The 20,092-nt window shown below is 45.9% G+C and overlaps 1 protein-coding gene across 2 annotated transcripts in view; it reads left to right on the top strand.

Moving 5' to 3' along the window:
* The window catches only part of MYH10 (myosin heavy chain 10), a 93,191-nt gene that overhangs the window by 20,360 nt on the left and 52,739 nt on the right, over nt 1–20,092 (top strand). For both annotated transcript variants that reach the window (XM_069872301.1, XM_069872300.1), the window contains exon 4: nt 10,039–10,066. In XM_069872301.1, the coding sequence (XP_069728402.1) occupies nt 10,039–10,066 (28 nt within the window). The remainder of the gene's footprint in view (nt 1–10,038; nt 10,067–20,092) is intronic.

Here is a 20,092-nt window from a genome sequence, read left to right on the forward strand (position 1 = left end):
GTGAGACACCATCTGTACAGCTGCACAGTGATGGTGCTGAGGGGGAATGAGTGCTGGAGCTTTTACTGCTGGAGTGAGAGCTGCAGGGTATGGAACAGAGCTGTGGAAATTGAAATGAAAGATTCAGCAGTGGTTATAAATCAGATAGAGAAAGCAAGGAGTAACAGGAAAAGGGATCAAGCCAGGAAACACTTTGCCATAGACTTATAACACACTTTATCATCAGCTCTTTGTGCAGCTCTGGCCTTCACTGTTTTGGGTGCGGAGGAAATAGGACAGGAAGGCATTCAAAAACAACTGGACTTATCAAAACTGTTTGGCATGGAAAGGATAATTTAGGTCAGATAGAACAGAAAGCTGAATCTGGAGTGGCACAGGGAGAAGGAATAGTGATCCTCCCCTGCCCCACCTCTTCCCATGCCAGAACAAAGAGTCAGTGCTAGAAATTTCAAAAGACATCTTCAAAACAGTAAAAAGAAGCACTTCTTCAACAGCATAGCTGAACTGTGGAAGTCTGTGCCTCAGGATATAGCGGGTGCTGAAGGTCTGTGCATGTCCAAGAAGCCACTTGAGGAATATATGGACATGAATTCTAAGGATAACGGATCAGGAAACTGTGGGAGACTTGATGGCTGCTGGGAAAGTGTTATGGGGCATCATCCGTATCCTCTGATTTTAGTCCTTGCATTATCTCTTAGAGGAGTGCAATCCTGATCCCGATTGTACATGGTCTGTCTTGCTGTAAGTCAACTGTGTAGCCTGCAAATAAAAGTACCTGTGAGTTAAATGGAAACAGTCTGTGTCTCCTGAACATGGGAGGGTTGTGGAGTGGGATGGGTTAGTGGACGACTCCCTGTGTGGTGCATAGGGGTGGCAGGATTGCAGGGATCTGCTGGAGCTGCCTTCTAGGAGGTGGCCAAGACTGTAGCACAGCTCTTAGTTTATTATGACTGCACAGAGATTAATTAGTCTTTATTGGGATGCTGTCTCTAAGTCCTGTTTCTTACTACTCTGAAGTGATAAGCTGGCTGAGAAGAGGCAGCTGGTGAAATGTCATTGTGTCTCTTTGAAGAAGCAGTTTTTGATGATGTCTCAAATGAAACATTTAAATGATGAGTTTAAGTTTTTCTACACAAAATGACAGGGAAACCTTGTGTTTAGTGCAGGAAAGAATTCATAGTAGTTCCTGGGTCAAAAATTCCTGCAATGATTATCTTCTTTCTAGTAGCTACCTTTTTTTGTAGAATCATAGAATAGTTTGGGTTGGAAGGGGCCTTAAAGATTACCTAGTTCCAACCCTTCTGCCATGGGAAGGGAAATGCCCCACTAGATTTGTCTGCCCAAGGCCCACCCAGCCTGGCCTTGAACACCTCCAGGGATGGGGCATCCGCAACTTCCCTGGGCAACCGGTTCCAGTGCCTCACCACTCTCATGGTGAAGAAATTCTTCCTTATGTCTAGTCTAAATCTGCCCCTCTCTAGTTTATACCCATTACATCTTGTCCTATCACCACAAGCCTTTGTGAACAGTCCCTTCCCAGCTTTCTTGTAGCTTCCTTCAGGTACTGGAAGGTCGCTATAAGGTCTCCTTGGAGCCTTCTCTTCTACAGGGTGAACAACCCCAACTCTCTCAACCTGTCCTCAATGGGAGGTGCTCCAGCCCTCTGATCATCTCTGTAGCCTCCTCTGGACCCATTCCAACAGTTCCATATTATGTTGAGGATTCCAAAACTGGACACAGTACTCTGGATGAGGTCGCATCCCTTTCTTACCAAAAACTAAGGCTGGAAGAAAAGGGAATATTGGGTGCTTAGAATGGGTGGAGAAAAGCTGTACTTGGTGGAGAGATGCTCTTCCTTGCTCCTCCCCTGCTCTGGGCAGGGAGAGATTGCCCCCCTCCAGGGTAATCTCCGCTGGATTCTTAGATGGAAGGAAGCAGTTTAAAGCTACATAGGAAAAGCCGCCAATCAAAGCTTTTCTGTGAACAATAATCATTCATGAGCATTTCTGATAAGGAAGGATTACTTCAATTATCAACAATTACAGTGAAACCATTAGGTGAGAGTTCATGCTTTGCAATTTTGGAACAAGCATTTATGTTGGGTCTGTGCTCAAGAGAGAGCAAGAAGTTGGTTTCAAGGACTTCTCCCGTGTAAATAGTGTAAGGAATACGTGATGCTTACGTTGAGAAAAAAGGCAAAGCAGAGAAAATGTTTGTGCTCAAGTGCATGTGAACAAAAGCTGTTTTGACCTTAAAGAAGTTAAGGTGTAGGAGATATGAATGCACCTGTAAATACTTCTGTAAAGGCTGAAGGACAGGTTCGTGTTGTGCAATCTCTATTTGTGATGCTGACATAGTTTACTCTGAGGTTAGTGGAGATTTAGGCACAAGAAGGTAGGGCAAGTGTGGTGTTTGTCCTCTGAATTGTTGAACTTCTTTAAAAACTCTTTAAACCTAAAGGAAGCATATTTAAAATAGATGAAAGTGGCAGTAACTTGGGCATTTTTTGGGAAGGGTTTTAATGTTACATAACTTGAGACATTCATTGCACTGCGATCTTGGCTGTAGTCACCCGTTTATCTGCTCTGTTGGTTATGCTGCACTTCCCCACACTTGTAAGGCAGTAGCCTCAGTGGTTTGGTGTGTGGCGTGGTGGGAGCTCGTGGCCTTTTGTCTCCTGAAACATCCCTTGAAACTGTAACAGTGGTTCTACGTGTTCTCATGTGGAAGTGTTTTAGAGCTTTTCATAGTGTTCAGTGATTGTGTAAAGGAATAACTTCACTCTGCTATGGAAGAACAGAACAGTCAGATCTGTACAGGGAATCTGGAAGTACTCTCAGATAAGCATATTCATCAGAAGGTTTGTGGTGGATCTTAGAAACCATCCATCAGAAAAACGTTCACAGCTTTTTCGTTCAGCTGTTGCAGGCAATGTACTAAAATCACTGGTGGGTGTAAGTGTAGTGTTGTTGCCCTTCCTGGGCTGGGATGGTTGGCTGGGGGTTCTGTGTCTTGTCCCAAATGTGACTGAGAACACACAGCCAAGACGCTGACTGTATCATGTTGAGGCTAGAAACCCTGGCAATGTGCTGTTTTCACACTTGCTATCTTTACAGACTTGTGGAGTTCAGGCACAATGAGCTTAGGAAGAGCCCCCAAGAGTGAAAGCTAGTTCTTAGCCAGGCTTGTTAAGTGGCTTGTGCTTGCTTATTTGAGAAGAGCAGAAGTTAAATGAGTGAGCTTAACCAGCAGACATTGCAGTTGAAGGACTTCCACAAATCATTATTTTGGCTGACAATGTGGTCTTTGTCTAGACAAAAGTGAATTACATGGGAAAGGGAACAACTTAAGTGGGGTCGAAGGATAACAGAAACCGCTGCTATGTTGAGTACTCAAAAGTCCAAATAAACCTTTTCCAGCCTGTGGCTGCCAATTACTACTGATCTTGGGTTACTTCTGAGCAGCGTGCAAATAAAAACTGGAAAGTAAGCAGAGGGAAGGCCTGTGTAGAAGGTTTAGGAGCTTCTCACTTCTATCAAGTAAGTTCTTATAGTAAGAACTATATCAGATAGTAAGTGTAAGTGAGCGAGTCCTTGCAGCTCTGGATGGAGCAATTGAAGAAGTTGCTGCCTCGTGGATTGCTTCTGCCCTTCAGCAAGGTTACATTAGGGGCTTCTGTAAGAGCCAGGTGCTGCCTTGGGTGGTAAATCAGTCCCAAAAGGTGTAGCTGGGTAGCGTGTTGTGTTGGGAGGGCTCTTGTGGTCAGGGTTGGTTCCTTCTTCATGTATTGTCTGTTTGTACGTTTTGGCCCTTGCTTGCAGTGTGGATCAACCCTTGGGGTTGTGCAGACTGGAGGCTGGCTGGTGTTCTCCATTTGTGTCCAACTGCAGCCATCGCCTGTTTCATAAAGCTAAATAAATAAATGTGGTATTGCCTAAGATCGCAGCGTTTGCCAGTCCTGTTATAAATCCATACCTGTTTGGATGAGTTTGTTAGGGAAGGAATGTGCTGCCTAATGACTTCTGCTCACAAATGTAGTAACTCTGGTTTAATTTCTAAGTTAGACTTACTAAAGCTTCTCTTAATGATAGTTAATAAAGGTAGTGAAAGACTGCCAGTGAAAACATGAACCATGTTTGAGCCTCTTCAAACTTAATGAGGACTGAAAATCATTCCGATTCTCTCTGGTCTGTAATGGAGACGCTGCCCACAGCTTCATTAAGTGGGCAGGACGCAGTCTGACAGCGATTTGCTTTCTCCTTTTGTGCTGATTCAGCCCTGGCTAGCAGCTCTGAAAGCAAATGGCGCTCTTTTATTTAGGAATTTGGGTAATTTCAAGCCAATTGTGCAAATACCCAACTCATGACTTCCAAAATAGCCTAAATTCAGAGTGTGGCTTATTCTTCAGGGTGAGATAGTGCTGTGCTATGTTGGCCACTGGCACTGTGTCTGCTCTGGAGTGCTTGTGCAGCAGCCTGAGCTGCTGGAGGTGGGCGAGTAAATAATGAGTGTGGTCAGGGAGTCTGCAATAGACACTTGTGTTCAGTGCTACGGTTTGCTGTCAACAAGTTGCAGGGTAAACCATGACGTGGGTTTGACTGACCTCTGGTATGCTTCACTTCATAACAATTGACTCCACATACTTTGCAGTCCATCAGCCAGCAAAACTGAAGTGTGGCTGCTATGATTTATCTCAAGTCTTGCATCTTTTAGAATAAGGGAAACATATATGTATTTATGTTTAAAGCTTTTGTTATTTTGACTTCATAAATAGCAGGAACGCCTATAGAGGCGATGCCTATAGCAGCATCCGTGCCCCTCCATCCCCTCCAGCGAAGAGGCATTTTCTCAGCCTTCGCTGAAGACTCAGAGGCAAGAATGCAACACTAGTCTGCCAGAAGTGGTTTGTGACAGTGCAATCTGACAGTGTGCTCAGGCTGGGGTCCAGGCAGAGGAAACACAGATGCTGGATGCTCTCTTGTGTCGTGCTATATAGGAGATAACTGGGTAAGCAGGCAGAGCTGGGAGTTGGGAATTGATTTAAACCAGCACAGTTTTATTTGTTTTTGAAGTGGATGCTGTTGGGATGGAGGGAGAGGTCTGATGTCCTTCCTCACAGACTGAGCCAGCATTGGGGGCTGTCGTTCTATGGAAAATGTCTGAGTACTGAGGAAGCAAAACTGGTAAGAGTTATTATTCTAAATCTAAAATCCACTGGATACCCGTGAGGAGTGGAGTGCATGCAAGTTTGGTCTTCCTGCTAATGTATGAGTTAGAGTTAGGGCAATGAGAAAATTTCTGCTTTGTCATGGCTTGGATGTAAAAGATGTGAGCTGATGATGACAAAGCGAGAAAAGAGAAATGCAGTTTCAACTTACATCAACAGAGATGATTTTCCCCAAACAATGCCAGTGTCCTTGATCATCTCTGACCTCAAAGGGTTCCTCCCAGCTTCTAGAAGGACAGTCCAATGATCCTGCTTGATCCTGTGATGTCTCCTTCCTTTCAATCACCCAAAACCTCCTAGGGAGTGACCTGTCTGTGATACTGCCTGGCTCCTGTAGCAGCAGTGGATGTATCGCATCAGATGCTTTGGGTTCAGCTTCCTTAAATAGTGCTGGCTTGATTAACTTTAGGGATTATAACTTGAAATGTCAGCTTCAGTGGTAGCACATTCCATGCTTTCTGAAGAGTTCACGTGACTGTTTAAGGGTCTGCTGTTGGTGAAATGCTGTCTGTGGTTCTGTGAGCTGCCCTTGTCTCTCTTTGAAGCTGCAGAATGTGTGTTGAGGAGCAAAGGACTAAGCTGTGCACAGCAAACATCATTGCACAACTGCAGGGAGAGATGAAATGCAGGATAAATGGCGCTCTTGCAGAAATCCTGGGGTATGTTTGGCCTGTGGTGGGGCAGGTACCCAGCACACAAACTTGTGCCTGTCAGTCCCACTGTTAACCTTGTTAGAGTTGTTTGTCGCAAGGCCTGTCACAGCGTTAAGTGCTGGGTGATTCTTTATGGAGTAGCTAGGCAACATTTTAGAGACAAACACCAAATATAAAGGCATACTTCATCCCTGTAACCAGATCTCTTCCTGGGCTTATCAGTCCACTAGGACTTGGTTTAAAGAAAAGAGGGGAAAAAAGGAAGTTATCCAGGGCTTGAAATAGAGGAGAGGCAGACTGTGAGACCACCTGCGTGCTTTATAAAGCTATGTAGCGTTTAGGACCTGATCCTCTGAAGTCTCTGCCAGCAGAGAAATCTCTGCTGATGGGAAGGACTCTTTCCTCCAGGCAGTGACCCAATTCCACAAACCTTGTCAGGAATTCAGTTTTCAAATGTCCTTGGCTGGATTGATATTCGAGCCTGTTCACCTACAGCAGAGGGCAAATACACACAGCTCTTCCAAGCCTGGCATCCACAACAAACAAGGCCATCGACCAGGGAACTGGGCTTTGCTTGGTGTATAGCCTATGGCACCCAAGTATTAAATATGGCCTAAAAATAAACAAGAACCCTCAATCCCCCTCCATCACTGCCTCGTTTTGGAAAGGCAATTCCTCCCATTATGGTAAATATCAGAGAAGGTGCCTTCCTTCACCCTGACAAAAGCATCAACTGCTTTGATTATGCCAGCTGCAAAGGAGGGCTGGCATCTTATCCCTGCTGAGTGGGTGTTGCACGCTTTGGAGAAAGAAAGAAAAGGAAAGGCTGTATCCAAATGAGGAATCCCCAAGAGTCTTCTCTTGAGGTTTTAGGAAGGACAACCCTTCATCTGCCTGCAAAAAAGTGCCCCTCTCTAACTTCCTGCTGGTTGGTGGCTGGATCTGTAGCAGCCCCTGTTTTTTTCATCAGCCTGGGCCAGGAGAGCAGGTTAATACTTGCTCACATCCTTTTTTGCTGCTTCTCTAGAACTGACCTTTGTATTTTGGCACACATTTCATGTCTTTACCTAAAAAAAGGCAAGGTGCTGAAGGGGAGATGTTTATAGGGAGGGTGGCAGAATAACAAGGATGGCAATGTTTGTGTGGAATTTACTGTGTTTGACAGCAACCACTGTTCATGTTAAAGCGACCAGAGCTGCCTGAAATGTGAAAACAGGTAACAAAGCTGTGGAGTTGTGTTAATAAATGTGCAGGTTTGTGTTGAGCTCAAACAATGGCTTCTATTTGAGCAGCTCACTGTGTGGAATGGCTCCAGGTGGCTTCTTCCGTTCATTCGGAGTCAAATGGTAAGGGATAGTAGCAGGTCTGGGTGTTTGCAATACTGAAAGTGTAAGGGCAGTTGGAGCAGAGACAGTTCTGGAGGGTGGGCATTCCCTTACCTCTCAGCTTCGTTCTTCTACACTGTCCATACTTGCAATATGACTGCCTCTGAATATCAATAGGCAGTTTCTTCCTTTCTCTGTTTGATTATCTTGTATCAATTTATGAATGACTGTAGCGTGACCAAAGCGGAACTAAGTCCTGCTTTTAAGAAAAGCTGCTTTGTCAAAATACAGTAATTCCTTTACAGACAGGCTTTGAGCTCCAACTTTTCAAACATCCTGCCTGATTACCCAACAAATGCGTTTAATGCACATCTGGAGCCTTCCCAGAGTTCACGGGGGTTTTTTAAGTCTGATTTGTTTGTTAGGGGTTGGAGAGGGAATCCTTCCATAGTTTGGCGAGGAAAGAGATGGGATGCAAAATATTTTATATTCTGACTGTCAAAACTCCATGTATTTTCCTATGTAACCACAGTAAACATTGGGATCTATTCTCACTGTTTTTTCACAAGAAAAGGTGGCAACTCTTTGGCAGCCAAGCAACAGGTTGGTTTGAGGAGCTGCCAGCTGCTGTCCCCAGCACACATTCCCCTGGGAAGACGAAAGCAAAGGAGGTTTAAGAGTGTAGGGGAAAATGGCTTTCAGGGCTGGGATTCTTTGTGTTCTTCTCAGAGTGGTGATTTGCCTTGGCCTTTCTTCCCAGCTGGGTTTCCCTTGTGTGGCTGCTACTTCTTGCATCGTAAGATGTCTTTCAGCTCTGGCATTGGGTGTTAAACGTGATTCCTGGGGTGCAGGAGTCTCCCTTTGAGTGGAAGCAAAAGAAGGACAAGGGCAGGAGTGGGATAAATGCTTTGTCTGATGATTCCAGATGTTAATTACACAGCTGGATAAAGCATGAGCTAGTCCCCTGCTAGTGGGACTTGCTGGTGGGTGCATTGTAGGTGTATTAATGCCTGCTGGGGAGGGAGGGGGCAGCACCTCCTGCTGGTAGCAGGTATCCTATTGGGAATGGAGCCAGGGAGTGTGCTCTTGCAGCAGCTCTAGGGTGAAGGAATATGGGTAGCTGGTACAGGAGGTGGAGCTCTCCCTGTCCATGCACTAATTCTGGTGTTTGAGTGGCTGCTGTATGAACTTGAGCAGGGAGCTGATCTGGTTGAAACCAAAATGTTGTTAGGTCCATCAGCTACAGAGCTGGCATCACATGCATCTACACAGCTGGTTCTAAGGGAGGAATGGAGTGGGGAAGCTGGGCACAGGCAGCAGTGGTAGGCTGTATTGCTGCTGTGCTTCCAGATTTTTCTGTTCAAAAGGACATACTGGTCTATAGAAAGCTTATTTTGTAAGCAGAGAATAAAATTTTGTCTTTATTCATAGACTGCATAATTTTGGAACTTTCTTTTTCAAATTAGGGACACTGCAGTAGTCTTTCCCTGGGCAGCTTGAGGGTTACAGTCTTCAGTGTGGTTTGGAGACCTTGGCATATATTTAAATCCAAGCTGTTTATTTCTAAAGTGAAGTGATAGATGGTCACACATGGGCCAAGGCTGTACTTATGGACATAGATCTGTTTCGAACCCATTAAGTGTGTGAGGAAGCTGCCTCATAGCAACAGAAGCTGTCTGTTCATCATGAGTATTGTTATCCTGGAAGGAATAGTGATCAGCAAATTATCAGTTGCTCCCTTTCTGTGGTCCATCAGAGAGGCTGTTCCTGGAGAAGGGGTGTATGTGGAGAGCCCCAGGGAGCCAATGTGCAGTTCTAAACTCGACACCTGAACAAAATAAAGCCCGATTTTATTTATGATACTGTAATCCATTACAATTGACAGATCAAACCAACAAACCTGTTTGGAGTTCTTGAGCTTTCAGAAGACAGTTGTGTTCTTGTGGAGGCAGTGGCAAAGAGCTGAAGGGTAAAAGCCAGATCTTTGTGATGCAGCTGTACAAAACAGATGTTGAACTTGCTCAAAACCCTGGCTCAAACACCTCTAATTGAGACATTAAACTTTTTGGGAGGTATATTTGAATGTTTTGATTCTGTACTTTATATTATAGACTGCACAATGCTGAAATACATTCAGTAAATATCCTGTAATTGTGAAATGCCTCTTGTAGGGCATAACTGACCTTCAGGCATTCTTTTCAGAAGTCGGGAGCGCGGCAGTGGGTGTCACAAGTGCTGAGCCACATTGTACTGCGGAGCTGGGCTCTGTTGTGTGCCCCTGGATGTCCTTTTGGGAAGTCTTTAATGAATAAGCAAAATCGTGGAAACACTTTGGGCTTGCAGCTTCATTTAAAACAGAAGTGGGGAGGGGAAAGCTGTCAAGTGCAGCACTTGTCTGGCAGAGGTGTTCATGCCATTTCCAAGTGTTTGGGCGTTGGCATTGTGTACTTGAAACTTCTTTTTTCTTGCTTATTATTTAAGATTTGAAATAGTTTCATTAACCTGGGAAGGGGTGAATACATGTTAAAAGATGCTGAGCCAGCTTTGTCTGAGAATATAGTTAAAAAGATTCCCATGGATTATTATTTAATTTAACCAAAATCTGAGCTTTATTACATAGAATAGTAGAACTTTTAGGAGTTTCCAGAGTGTTGTTTGAGGTGAGGGTGTGAACTGGAGCATTTAAGGGATGTTATTGAAATTGCTTCAGAGCACCCTTAGAATTCTTAACATGAAAAGCTGAATTTTTGAAGTATTTGTTTAAAAGAAACTGTCTTGCAAGTTAGAGGTCAGTATAACAAAATCTGTAACCTTGTTTGTTCTTGTTTTGCAGACCGTGAGGACCAATCCATTCTCTGCACGTAAGTGACTGCTTTTCATTTAGGCTTTTCTGGGAATGTTGTGAAAGGGTCTCTGATCCAGCTGTAGAGGTCCAAACCTGGTCTTTAATTGTGACAAGCAGTGACTCATGGTTAAAGAGCATGAAGTGAGAGTAACTGTGGAGAGATCTTCTTTAAATACTGGAATTCACCTTATTAAAGGCTTTATAGGCATGTGTCATTTAAGAGATGTAGTTTAAAAATGTCAGTCAAGATCTGGGGAGGGGCTCTCAATCAGGGAGTGCAGGGTTAGGATGAGGGGGAATGGTTTTCATCTGAAAAGGGGGAGATTGAGATGAGATATTAGGAAGAAATGTTTTGCTGTGAGGGTTGGGAGGCCTTGGACCTGGTTGCCCAGAGCAGTGGTGTCTGCCCCATCCCTGGAGGTGTTACAGGCCAGATTGGATGGGACTTGGGGCAACCTTCACTGGGAGGTGTCCTCGCCCATGGCAGGGGAGTGGGACTGGCTGGGCTTTGAGAGGTCCCTTCCAACCCAAACCATTTTGTGATTCTGTGCTCTGAATCAAACAAAAAACTCCTGTCTGATGTGCTGGGCTGTGACTGCTCAACATGTTGAGCTTGAGGGGGACAGGAATCTAAGGTGGGGCTGGAAGCTCTTCTGATCGATGGCTTGGATTTTGGATCTGCTTCAAACGGGAGTACTGAGAAGCTGACATAAAGGCTTTGGACTTTCTCTGTGTGCATCTGAATTTCTCTACCCAGGAGCAAACTTCTACCTTCACCCTGCATTTTTCAGAGATCTGGAAATGCAGTAGGGATGTGGTCAGGTTATGCCTGTACTTAGAATCATAGAATAACCAGGTTGGAAGAGACCCACTGGATCATCGACTCCAACCGTTCCTGTCAAACACTAAACCATGCCCCTCAGCACCGCATCCACCCGTCCCTTAAACCCCTCCAGGGAAGGTGACTCAACCACCTCCCTGGGCAGCCTGTTCCAGTGCCCAATGACCCTTTCCATGAAAAATTGTTTCCTAATGTCCAGCCTAAACCTCCCCTGGAGGAGCTTGAGGCCATTTGCTCTTGCCCTGTCCCCTGTCACCTGGGAGAAGAGGCCAGCACCCTCCTCTCCACAACCTCCTTTCAGGTAGTTGGAGAGAGCAATGAGGTCTCCCCTCAGCCTCCTCTTCTCCAGGCTAAACACCCCCAGCTCTCTCAACCGTTCCTCATAAGGCCTGTTCTCCAGCCCTTTCACCAGCTTCGTTGCTCTTCTCTGGACTCGCTCCAGAGCCTCAACATCCTTCTTGTGGTGAGGGGCTCAGAACTGAACACAGGATTCGAGGAGCGGTCTCACCAGTGCCGAGTCCAGAGGGAGAATAACCTCCCTGGACCTGCTGGTCACACCGTTTCTGATCCAAGCCAAGATGCCATTGGCCTTCTTGGCCACCTGGGCACACTGCTGGCTCATGTTCAGTTGCTGTCAACCAACACCCCCAGGTCCCTCTCCTCCAGGCAGCTTTCTAGACAGACTTCTCCTAGTCTGTAGCTGCACAGGGTTGTTGTGCCCCAAGTGCAGGATCTGGCATTTGGCCTTGTTAAACCTCATGCCATTGGTCTCAGCCCAGCGGTCCAGCCTGTTCAGATCCCTTTGGAGCTTCCTGACCCTCCAGCAGATCCACGCTTCCACCCAGCTTAGTGTTGTCTGCAAACTTGCTAAGGGTGCACTCGATGCCTTCATCCAGGTCATTGGTAAAGACATTGAACAGGGCTGGAGCCAGCACTGAGCCCTGGGGAACCCCTCTTGTCACTGGCCTCCAGCTGGATTTCACACCATTTCCCACCACTCTCTGGGCCCTCCAGCCAACCAGTTTTCCACCCAGGAGAGTGTGTGCCTGTCCAGGCCAGAGGTGGCAGTTTCTGAAGCAGAATGCTGTGAGAAACTGTGTCAAAGGCTTTACTGAAGTCCAGGAAGATCCATCCACAGCCTTTCCCTCGTCCAGCAACCGAGTCACTTTGTCATAGAAGGCGATCAGGTTAGTCTGGCAAGACCTGCCTTTTGTGAACCCGTGTTGACTGGGCCTGATCACCCGGTTCTCTTGCATGTGCTTGATGATCGCACTCAAGATCACCTGCTCCATGACTTTCCCTGGCACTGAGGTCAGACTGACAGGCCTGTAGTTCCCTGGGTCCTCCCTGCGACCCTTCTTGTAGATGGGCACAACATCAGCCTCCAGTCCAGTGGGACTTCCCCAGTCTTCCAGGACTGTGGCACTGCTGAGCGGAGCTATCTTTGGGTTGCTGTCAAAGGGAGTGCTCCAGTTTACATTCCTTTCCCATATGGGCTGTGTTTCCACAGCCTCATATGTACTGGGGATTGGCCGCCTCTCTGATCCACCATGTCAAGGAGTGAAGCTGGCTGGACACAGACCTTGCCACAAGATGATGCTTTTCATTGGAGGAGGCTGAGGGGAGACCTCATTGCTCTCTATAACTACCTGAAAGGAGGTTGTGGAGAGGAGGGAGCTGGCCTCTTCTACCAAGTGATGGGGGACAGGACAAGAGGAAATGGCCTCAAGCTCCGCCAGGGGAGATCTAGGCTGGATATTAGGAAGAAATTTTTCACAGAAAGGGTCATTGGGCACTGGCAGAGGCTGCCCAGGGAGGGGGTTGAGTCACCTTCCCTGGAGGTGTTTAAGGGACGGGTGGATGAGGTGCTAAGGGACAGGTTTAGTGATTGATAGGAATGGTTGGACTCGATGATCCAATGGGTCTCTTCCAACCTGGTTATTCTAGGATTCTATGATTCATTAGTTTAGTTCTTGGGGGCTGCACTCTGGGCTCAGAGGAGCACAGGCCTGGAGCACGAGATGCATGCCGGGCGGGAGCTGTTTGGCAGCAGCCTGGGGGCGAGGCTGGTTCCACTGTGAAGCTGCTCCCAGTTAGGGTCTGGGTGCACCTTAAGATATTCAATTACCTGGGGCAGAGGGACTCTACAGTAACCTGTGTGCCTCCAATGTGGTTATGTGATCAGTTGACTACACTGTGTGCCAGTGCGTTCCAGCTGCATTGAGGCCATAGTTTGTGAGGATGCCGGCTTCCTGAAATAGCTCAATGTTGGATTAATTGCTGGAAAGAAGCCTGGGTTCAGTTTCCTTCTTGACATGAAGAGATTCAAATCTTCATCTTCTGCCTCCCACCAAATTGCCTTAACTATCAGGCTCTCCACGAGACTGAAGGCAGATCCGTTCAAGCTATGCTTTTTTGCCCTATGGATTCTATGAATACAAGATCCTTGGGGCTTAAGGACGCATAAGTAAATTCAGTTCTGTAGCCAAGGTAAAAATTGATTTAATTAACACAGGGCTGTCCAGATTTGTGCTCCCTGCACTTAGCAATTCTGTTTTCATGTGATGACTACTTCAACTGCAATGTACAGAACAGCCCTCAAAGCAGGGATGGGATCCCAGAGCAAAAACAAATGCTTTGTTCTCGTGTGTTTGTGGATACTCTGACAGCATGCGCTTGCCTCAGGTGGATTTTTGTGAAGTAGCTTCATGTTTTGTGCCTGTGCCTGAACTTTGCACTCCTTAACGTGGTCAGCTGAGAACATAAAGGCAGGGATGGCAGTGTTACAGATTCAGTGGATCTCTGCTGCGTTCATTTGCAAATTGGAAAGCCTGTCTTGCCTTCAGTTCTGTTCTTGCCTCACCTGTAAGGTTACTGTGAGCTTTTGATCCTTCTGCACTGAATAGGCAAGTGAACCCTGCTTTGTATCCAATATAGCACAAAACATCTGGATCTTGTGCAAGTTTCTACATCGTGGCTAGGCAGCTGAGCTGTCCCTTTGTAGAGAAGCTTGCTTCAGGCTGATGAGGGGTAGAGAACAGAGATGCTTCCTGGCAGTCAGACCTCAGGAGAATGTGAAGTCAGGAGCTGCTGGTGACTGGTCCGAGTGCAGTCCTAGTATTAAGACAGTCAGAGATGACCCTGAGGACATCTCTTCTGTTGGATGTATAGATTTGTCACCAAACATCTTGCTACTCTATGTAAAACTTGAGCAGCTAGTGCCTAGAAGCGGTGAATGTTACCTCTCCAAAGGATTTTGACACTGTCCTGGAATCTTAGCATGAAAGTAGGCACTGAATCTATTGGTGCTGTGGCACTGGACAAGCTTTGACATGTTTAATTCAGTATCTTGGTTGTATCACCAGTAAAAGCCATGCTTAACAGTAGTGTGGCAGAATCTGAATAAAGCTGGGTTCCTGAGCAACCAATTCCAGGCTCTGTCAGCTGTCTTGTGGCTTTAACTTGCATTTCTTAATGAAGTACTTGCACAGCAGCATGAAGGAAAACAAAGTTAAAAAGGCCAACGTCACTGAACATTATTCACAAGGAAATATGAATTTTCTCAGTAATGTGGGCAGACATGTGGCCTTGGGATTCTGATAGATAAGGTATTTTATCTCCAAACTGGATGTATGGGACCAATGAACATCTAGTCTAGGCCCTACCTTTTGAGAACATGAAGAAACGTGATTGAAGCTGGAATCCAAGGTGTTTCTGTCATCTGGAAGTTGAACACCAATGTTCTACCATAGGCCAGAAGATCTTGCTAGTGCTGTGTAGCCATCAGCACCATTTAGATGCTGACCTTAAAAGACTAGAAGAATTTAGCAGACTGCTGGTCAGGTTAATAAACATTTTTCTCTTAAAATAGGTTTATCTTAGCCTGCTTTTCAGCTCTGTGTCTGTCATACCCATGTATATTCACCTGAATGTATCTCCTGAGGACACAAATACGAAGACAGCTGCTGGCTGCTGTGCTGTCCCTAAGGTGGTTCCTGCCCATGGCAGAGCTGTGCTTAAAGCAAATCTGACAAAGAAAAACTCAGTACTTGGCCTCTGGATGGCTGGGATTTTAAATCCCTTCCATGAGTGGGATGAGGCCATGGCAAGCTTCCTGGGGTAGCAGACCAAAAGGAGGTCTTGTGTTTTGATCAAGGCTGGGCTGGTGTCTGGGGTGTCTGTTACATTGCTTGAATCTGTGGTGAGAAGGTAAACTGTGCTTCCCTTCCATGCAACTGGTTTTACAGGTCTCAGACTAAGGCAGGAATAAATAACGTGGAAGGGTTGTGTCTTAACTGTACTGGAGAAACTCTTATGACAATTCATGAAGGCTTCAGACATCATCTCATCCCAGGTTTGTCATCTCAGGACCTCGATCACCTCATTGACCCTGGTCTTTACTAGAGCTGGAAGACCTCAGAATACTTTTTAGTTGTAATTTAGCCTGGCCAGTGAGAACGAGACCATCACTTGGTTTGGGCACTTTGAGTGGGCAGTTGTCAAGTGCCTGGACTTTTCCTGTCCTCTGCTTGCTTGACCATAGCTGTCTTTTTATGCATATCCTGGAGATAACTTTCTCCCAGTGCTTGATAAGTATCCATCTGGTTAGCATATTCACCTCTCTCTCTACCTCTAGTTCATTGTTTCCTGGGTTCTTATCTCCCATGGCCTTTAGAGCAGGGGCCAAGTCACCTGCCAGTAATTGTTTGAATTGCACCTTTCCAGGGCTCTGGATCCAGTCACCTTTTTTGACAGCTAGGAGCACCTGCTTTCCAGGGTGTTCTTAGGTCCAAGACTGATGCTATTTCAAGCCTCTGGATTTGTTTTTGGTTCTTCCTTTTAAAGACCATCTCTGCAGCTTTTTCTGATGCCTTTCTTTGGTTATTCTAACTCTGTGAATGTCCCGTCTGTTCATCCTTACCTTGGAAAAGCTTTAAACCCTTATCTTCAGGGTTTTTTATTACCTTACTTGTAGGATGGCTTCAAGCTTTTCATCCTTCTGGACTCAACAGAAGGCTGCTAGCAAAACGAAGGAGTTTCTCTTGGGGCACACTATGGATTGAGACATCTTCAGACCTTGCCTGGTTGCTTTATCTTTAGCTGCAAGGTGACTTCTGGCAAATCAGATCTGAAAATGTGCTGCACTGTGCTTTTTTTGAGCTAATGTGTTCTAAATTGGAGAACCTTGCCACAGGCTGATGGCATTCCAGTGCTTAAAGGGGCTCCAGGGAAGCTGGGGAGGGGCAGGGGTGGGATGAGGGGGAATGGTTTTGAGCTGCAAGAGGGGAGATTGAGATGAAATCTTGGGAAGAAATGTTTTCCTGTGAGGGTGGGGAGGCCCTGGCCCAGGTTGCTCAGAGCAGTGGTGGCTGCTCCATCCCTGGAGGTGTTCAGGGCTGGGTTGCATGGAGCTTTGAGCCCATGATCCAGTGGGAGGTGTCTCTGCCCCTGGCAGGGGGTTGGAATTGGATGGGCTTTGAGGTCCTTCCAACCCAAACCGTTCTGTGATTCTACGATTCTCAAGGCTGAGACTGGTCTTGATAGTCAGGTAGCAGCCGCATAAGGATATCTCATCCAAACTGGCTTCAGGAAGAGTGCTGGGGTGTGGAGGGAATAGCGGCTGCTTAATAAAGGGCAGCAGCAGCAAATACCAAGCATTTTTGCATACAGCCTCTGGCCACAGTCCAGCTCGTAGCATTCCCTTGACAACTGGTGTCGAGATGATGTGCAGCATCCAGAGAGAAATGAAGGAGCTCAAAAGCAGCCTTGTAAACAGTGAAGGCAATTAGTAGCTCTTCTGTGCTGCTCCAAAGTATCAGTTATACCTCTTGTTTCAGAGAATTATCCAAGTGATTAAGACATCCTTTTAATTACAGGTCTTGACTGTAAATAATCTTAATTTGTAACTGGCAGAAGATGCTCAGTTGTGTCTGAGAATAAGCGTATCTTCAGTTCTTTGCAACTGCTGTTTGAGGAGGACAAAAGGCCCTTGTTGGGGCTCTTATTCGCACAGTTACTTCTCCTGCAAGCAATCCAAGTGCAGACTTCCATGGTTTGGTGCTGTTAAGTGGCTGCTTTGTATGAAAGGCAGGTTGGGATTCCTGTGTCCTGTGGAACTGAGCACTGAGGAGAACTTGCCCAGGTGCTGAGGTGGTGGTGCTTCTTCTGTGCAGAAGGACTTTCTGCTTCCAGATGAACTTCTCATTCCAGAGCTTGTTGCTAATCAGAAAGGAGAGAAATAGGCTGAAACTCCTAGGGCAGAGGAAAGGTTTGAGTGATTCAGGCCTCTAGCATGAGAAATACTGGCTTGTTTGGTTAATTTGGAAGGAAGTGAAATCATGGAGATGATCTATAATCAGACAGGTGGCACCAAATGCTTCTGACTGTCCTCATGTATTCTAGGTGCTTATCCTCTCAAATAGTGTGAGCTTGCAGTAGAGACTGTTCACAGGTAGGAAGGTGAGGAAAAGCCTGACTTCGGATTTCGGAGCCCGCTTTGAACACGTTGTTTTGTTCTTCTGCTTTAGCTGGTCAGGACACTGTGCTCTGTACGTCCTGATCTGATGGTGAAATTAAAGGCTGGCTGGGCGGTGCTGGAAGGGAGCCAGTCCTTGCTGTGGGACCTCAATAAGGAACATTAAACTGATCTGACTTTCCTAAAATCCAGAAACTCCTTTGACAGTTCAGGGAGGGGTGGTGGTGTCTCTTCCTGTCACCTGGAGTGCTGCAGCTGTGGTGAGGTGATGTGTGGGTGCTTCAAACCTGCTTGGCAATAAAAGAAGCAACTGTTCTGCTCCTGTTTTCCTTTAGAACAGCGTTTCCCCTTGGAATAGGTCTTTCCCAGACAGGTGTTAGACCTGCTCATGGGATGAAACTGCCACTTATTCATAGGCTGTACGGGAGGAGCGTGCTGCTCTCCCGGAAGGCAGAAGACTGCTTCCATTCCTGGTTGTTGCCCGTTTGCTTTGTGACCTGTGTCCTCTCCCACCACATTTGTTTTCCCTGGTTTCTGCTGGCAGTGTCTGCAGCAGAGGAAATGCCTCTGACTTCTGCACAAGACTTGGGCTCGAGTTTCTCTGGGCATGCAAAATTGCAGCTGGTTGAGAAGTTGGTTGCTGATTTTTGCTGACCATATTGAAGCTAAGATAGATTTGCCTGTGTAGAGCTTCTCTTTAGGAAAACAACATTGTAGCTTTCCATGTGGTGAATTTAAACCATGTATGGGTTTGAAATGCTTACGCCAGGTCAGCTTCTCTGATTTAAATGGACTTGAAGCTGTTTCAGGGCAGCAGCCTTGCACCTCCAGGAAAGAGCACTATAATCTTGGGTATGGCACAAATTGAGCAGAGACTGACAGGTTTTATTTGACCTGTCTCTGACACAGCTTGTGAGGGAGCAATCCTTCAGTTAATTAATAGAATAACCTCATACCTCCAGCACGAGGCTCTTGCTGGAGGAAGTTTCTTACTTGGATGCACTGTTTGCCATAGCCAGGGCTTGAACTGATCCAGTGTTTCAGTTCAGTCTCATCAGGGTTTGTTTCCGCTGGAGGTGGGGTTGATACTGAAATAAAGGAGGTGAAATGGTGAAATTCTGACCCTGCTGGAGCCGTTAGCAAAGCTGCCATTGACTGAAGTGAAGCTTGAACCACAGCCAGGGGTTTAGCTGTTTAATTTATGGTAATGTATTAATTCAGTTGTATTAAAACAAGGTTTTGAAAAAGTTAATCTTTAGCTCTGGAATACCAGCTCCACTCCGTAAATATTGCGCAGTGTTACTAAAACTTTACCTTTTTTGGGCAGGTTGGTAGAGGTAGATTTTAATGTGGTTTTATAATGCATGTTTGCACTCCGGGGCAGGAACTGCAGCATGGAGACATCGTTATTTCTATAAGTGAAAAGGGCTTTATCCTAAATATCCAGATTCCTGCACAGTGTTTGGCTGCAGAGCTTCCAGCGCTGCATCCTGCAGGAAATAGTTGGCATACTTGTAAGCTCCTGGGAGAGGAGAACTGGGATGGTTACATCCATCAGTGCTGCTTTTGAATGAGAGCTTGCACAAAGGCTTTCTCTAAGAACCCCGCTATCGGATTTAAGGGCTCTCTCAGCAAAAGGAATGTGTTGCAAGCTTTGACCTCCCTGTGCCGGGTTCAGCTTCATTGCTGTATGCCAGAAAAGCTAAGCAGGAGACTCCTCAAACCGTGCTGTCCTTCTAGAAAGCAGACATTCAGACATTATTATTGTACTGTTTTCTGGTCACTGGATGTGTGAGAGTAGGTTTTCCTCCTTTAAAATCTTATAAAATTCCTTTCTGTAATTTGACAGAGAAAAGTCTTTATCTAGTTTTCAAGGCACAGCGCATAATGTGTTCCCAAGCTCTGATGACAATAAGGAATTGTATTGTTTTAAGAAGTAAATGGATATTTTCCTGTGCTACTTCTCTTGCTCTTTTACCTGTTGCAGTAGTTTAGCATTAGAAATATTTTAACTTACATCCACAAACAGGAAAAACTGTTTTTATTTTATTGCATATAGTCATGAATTATGTTACTGCGAACACTGCAGAAGTGAAGCCAGGAATAAAGACCAGTTTGGAAGCAAGAATTGACATCCAAGGCCTCTCTTTATTGGTGTTCACGTTTGTCTTGCATGAGGTGACTCTGGGCCTGATAGTGGTGAGGTTTGTTCTTGAAGAGTCAAAATGTGGTGTTCCCTCGTAGTGGCCCCAAGGTACATCCAGTTTCTGTGCTGCATATTGATAGTATCTTGGCAAAAGGAAACCTGGTTATCCATTAGCTAATTAGCAGAGAAATCTTTGTAACCAGCTCTTCAGGTAAAATCTTCCAGGTTTCTCATGCAATGAGTGAAGCCAGCAGAATCATCAAGTGCTGAGGGAACTGCTCTCTCATTTCAGAACTTTTTGAGTAACTGAGTACGGAGATTCCTAATTTATCATATTCAGTGTTACTTTCAAATTATGTTTGTCGTCTTTTGAGGAGAAATGGAACAAAACTGATTTTAGACAGGTTGATGTTGTCGCTTCTGAGAAGCAGATGCCACCAACAGAACAGGGTGTCTTGGTTAATGCTCCAGTGCTCCGAGCTGCTTCCATCCCTGTGAGTCTTTGCTCATAGCTGGGGCAAGGCACATGCTGCCATCTCATCGTAAGAGGTCCACTCTGCTGGTGTAGTTGTCCAGTGGG

The sequence above is a fragment of the Phaenicophaeus curvirostris genome, chromosome 19, assembly GCF_032191515.1.
Source record: "Phaenicophaeus curvirostris isolate KB17595 chromosome 19, BPBGC_Pcur_1.0, whole genome shotgun sequence".
Classification (NCBI taxonomy): domain Eukaryota; kingdom Metazoa; phylum Chordata; class Aves; order Cuculiformes; family Cuculidae; genus Phaenicophaeus; species Phaenicophaeus curvirostris.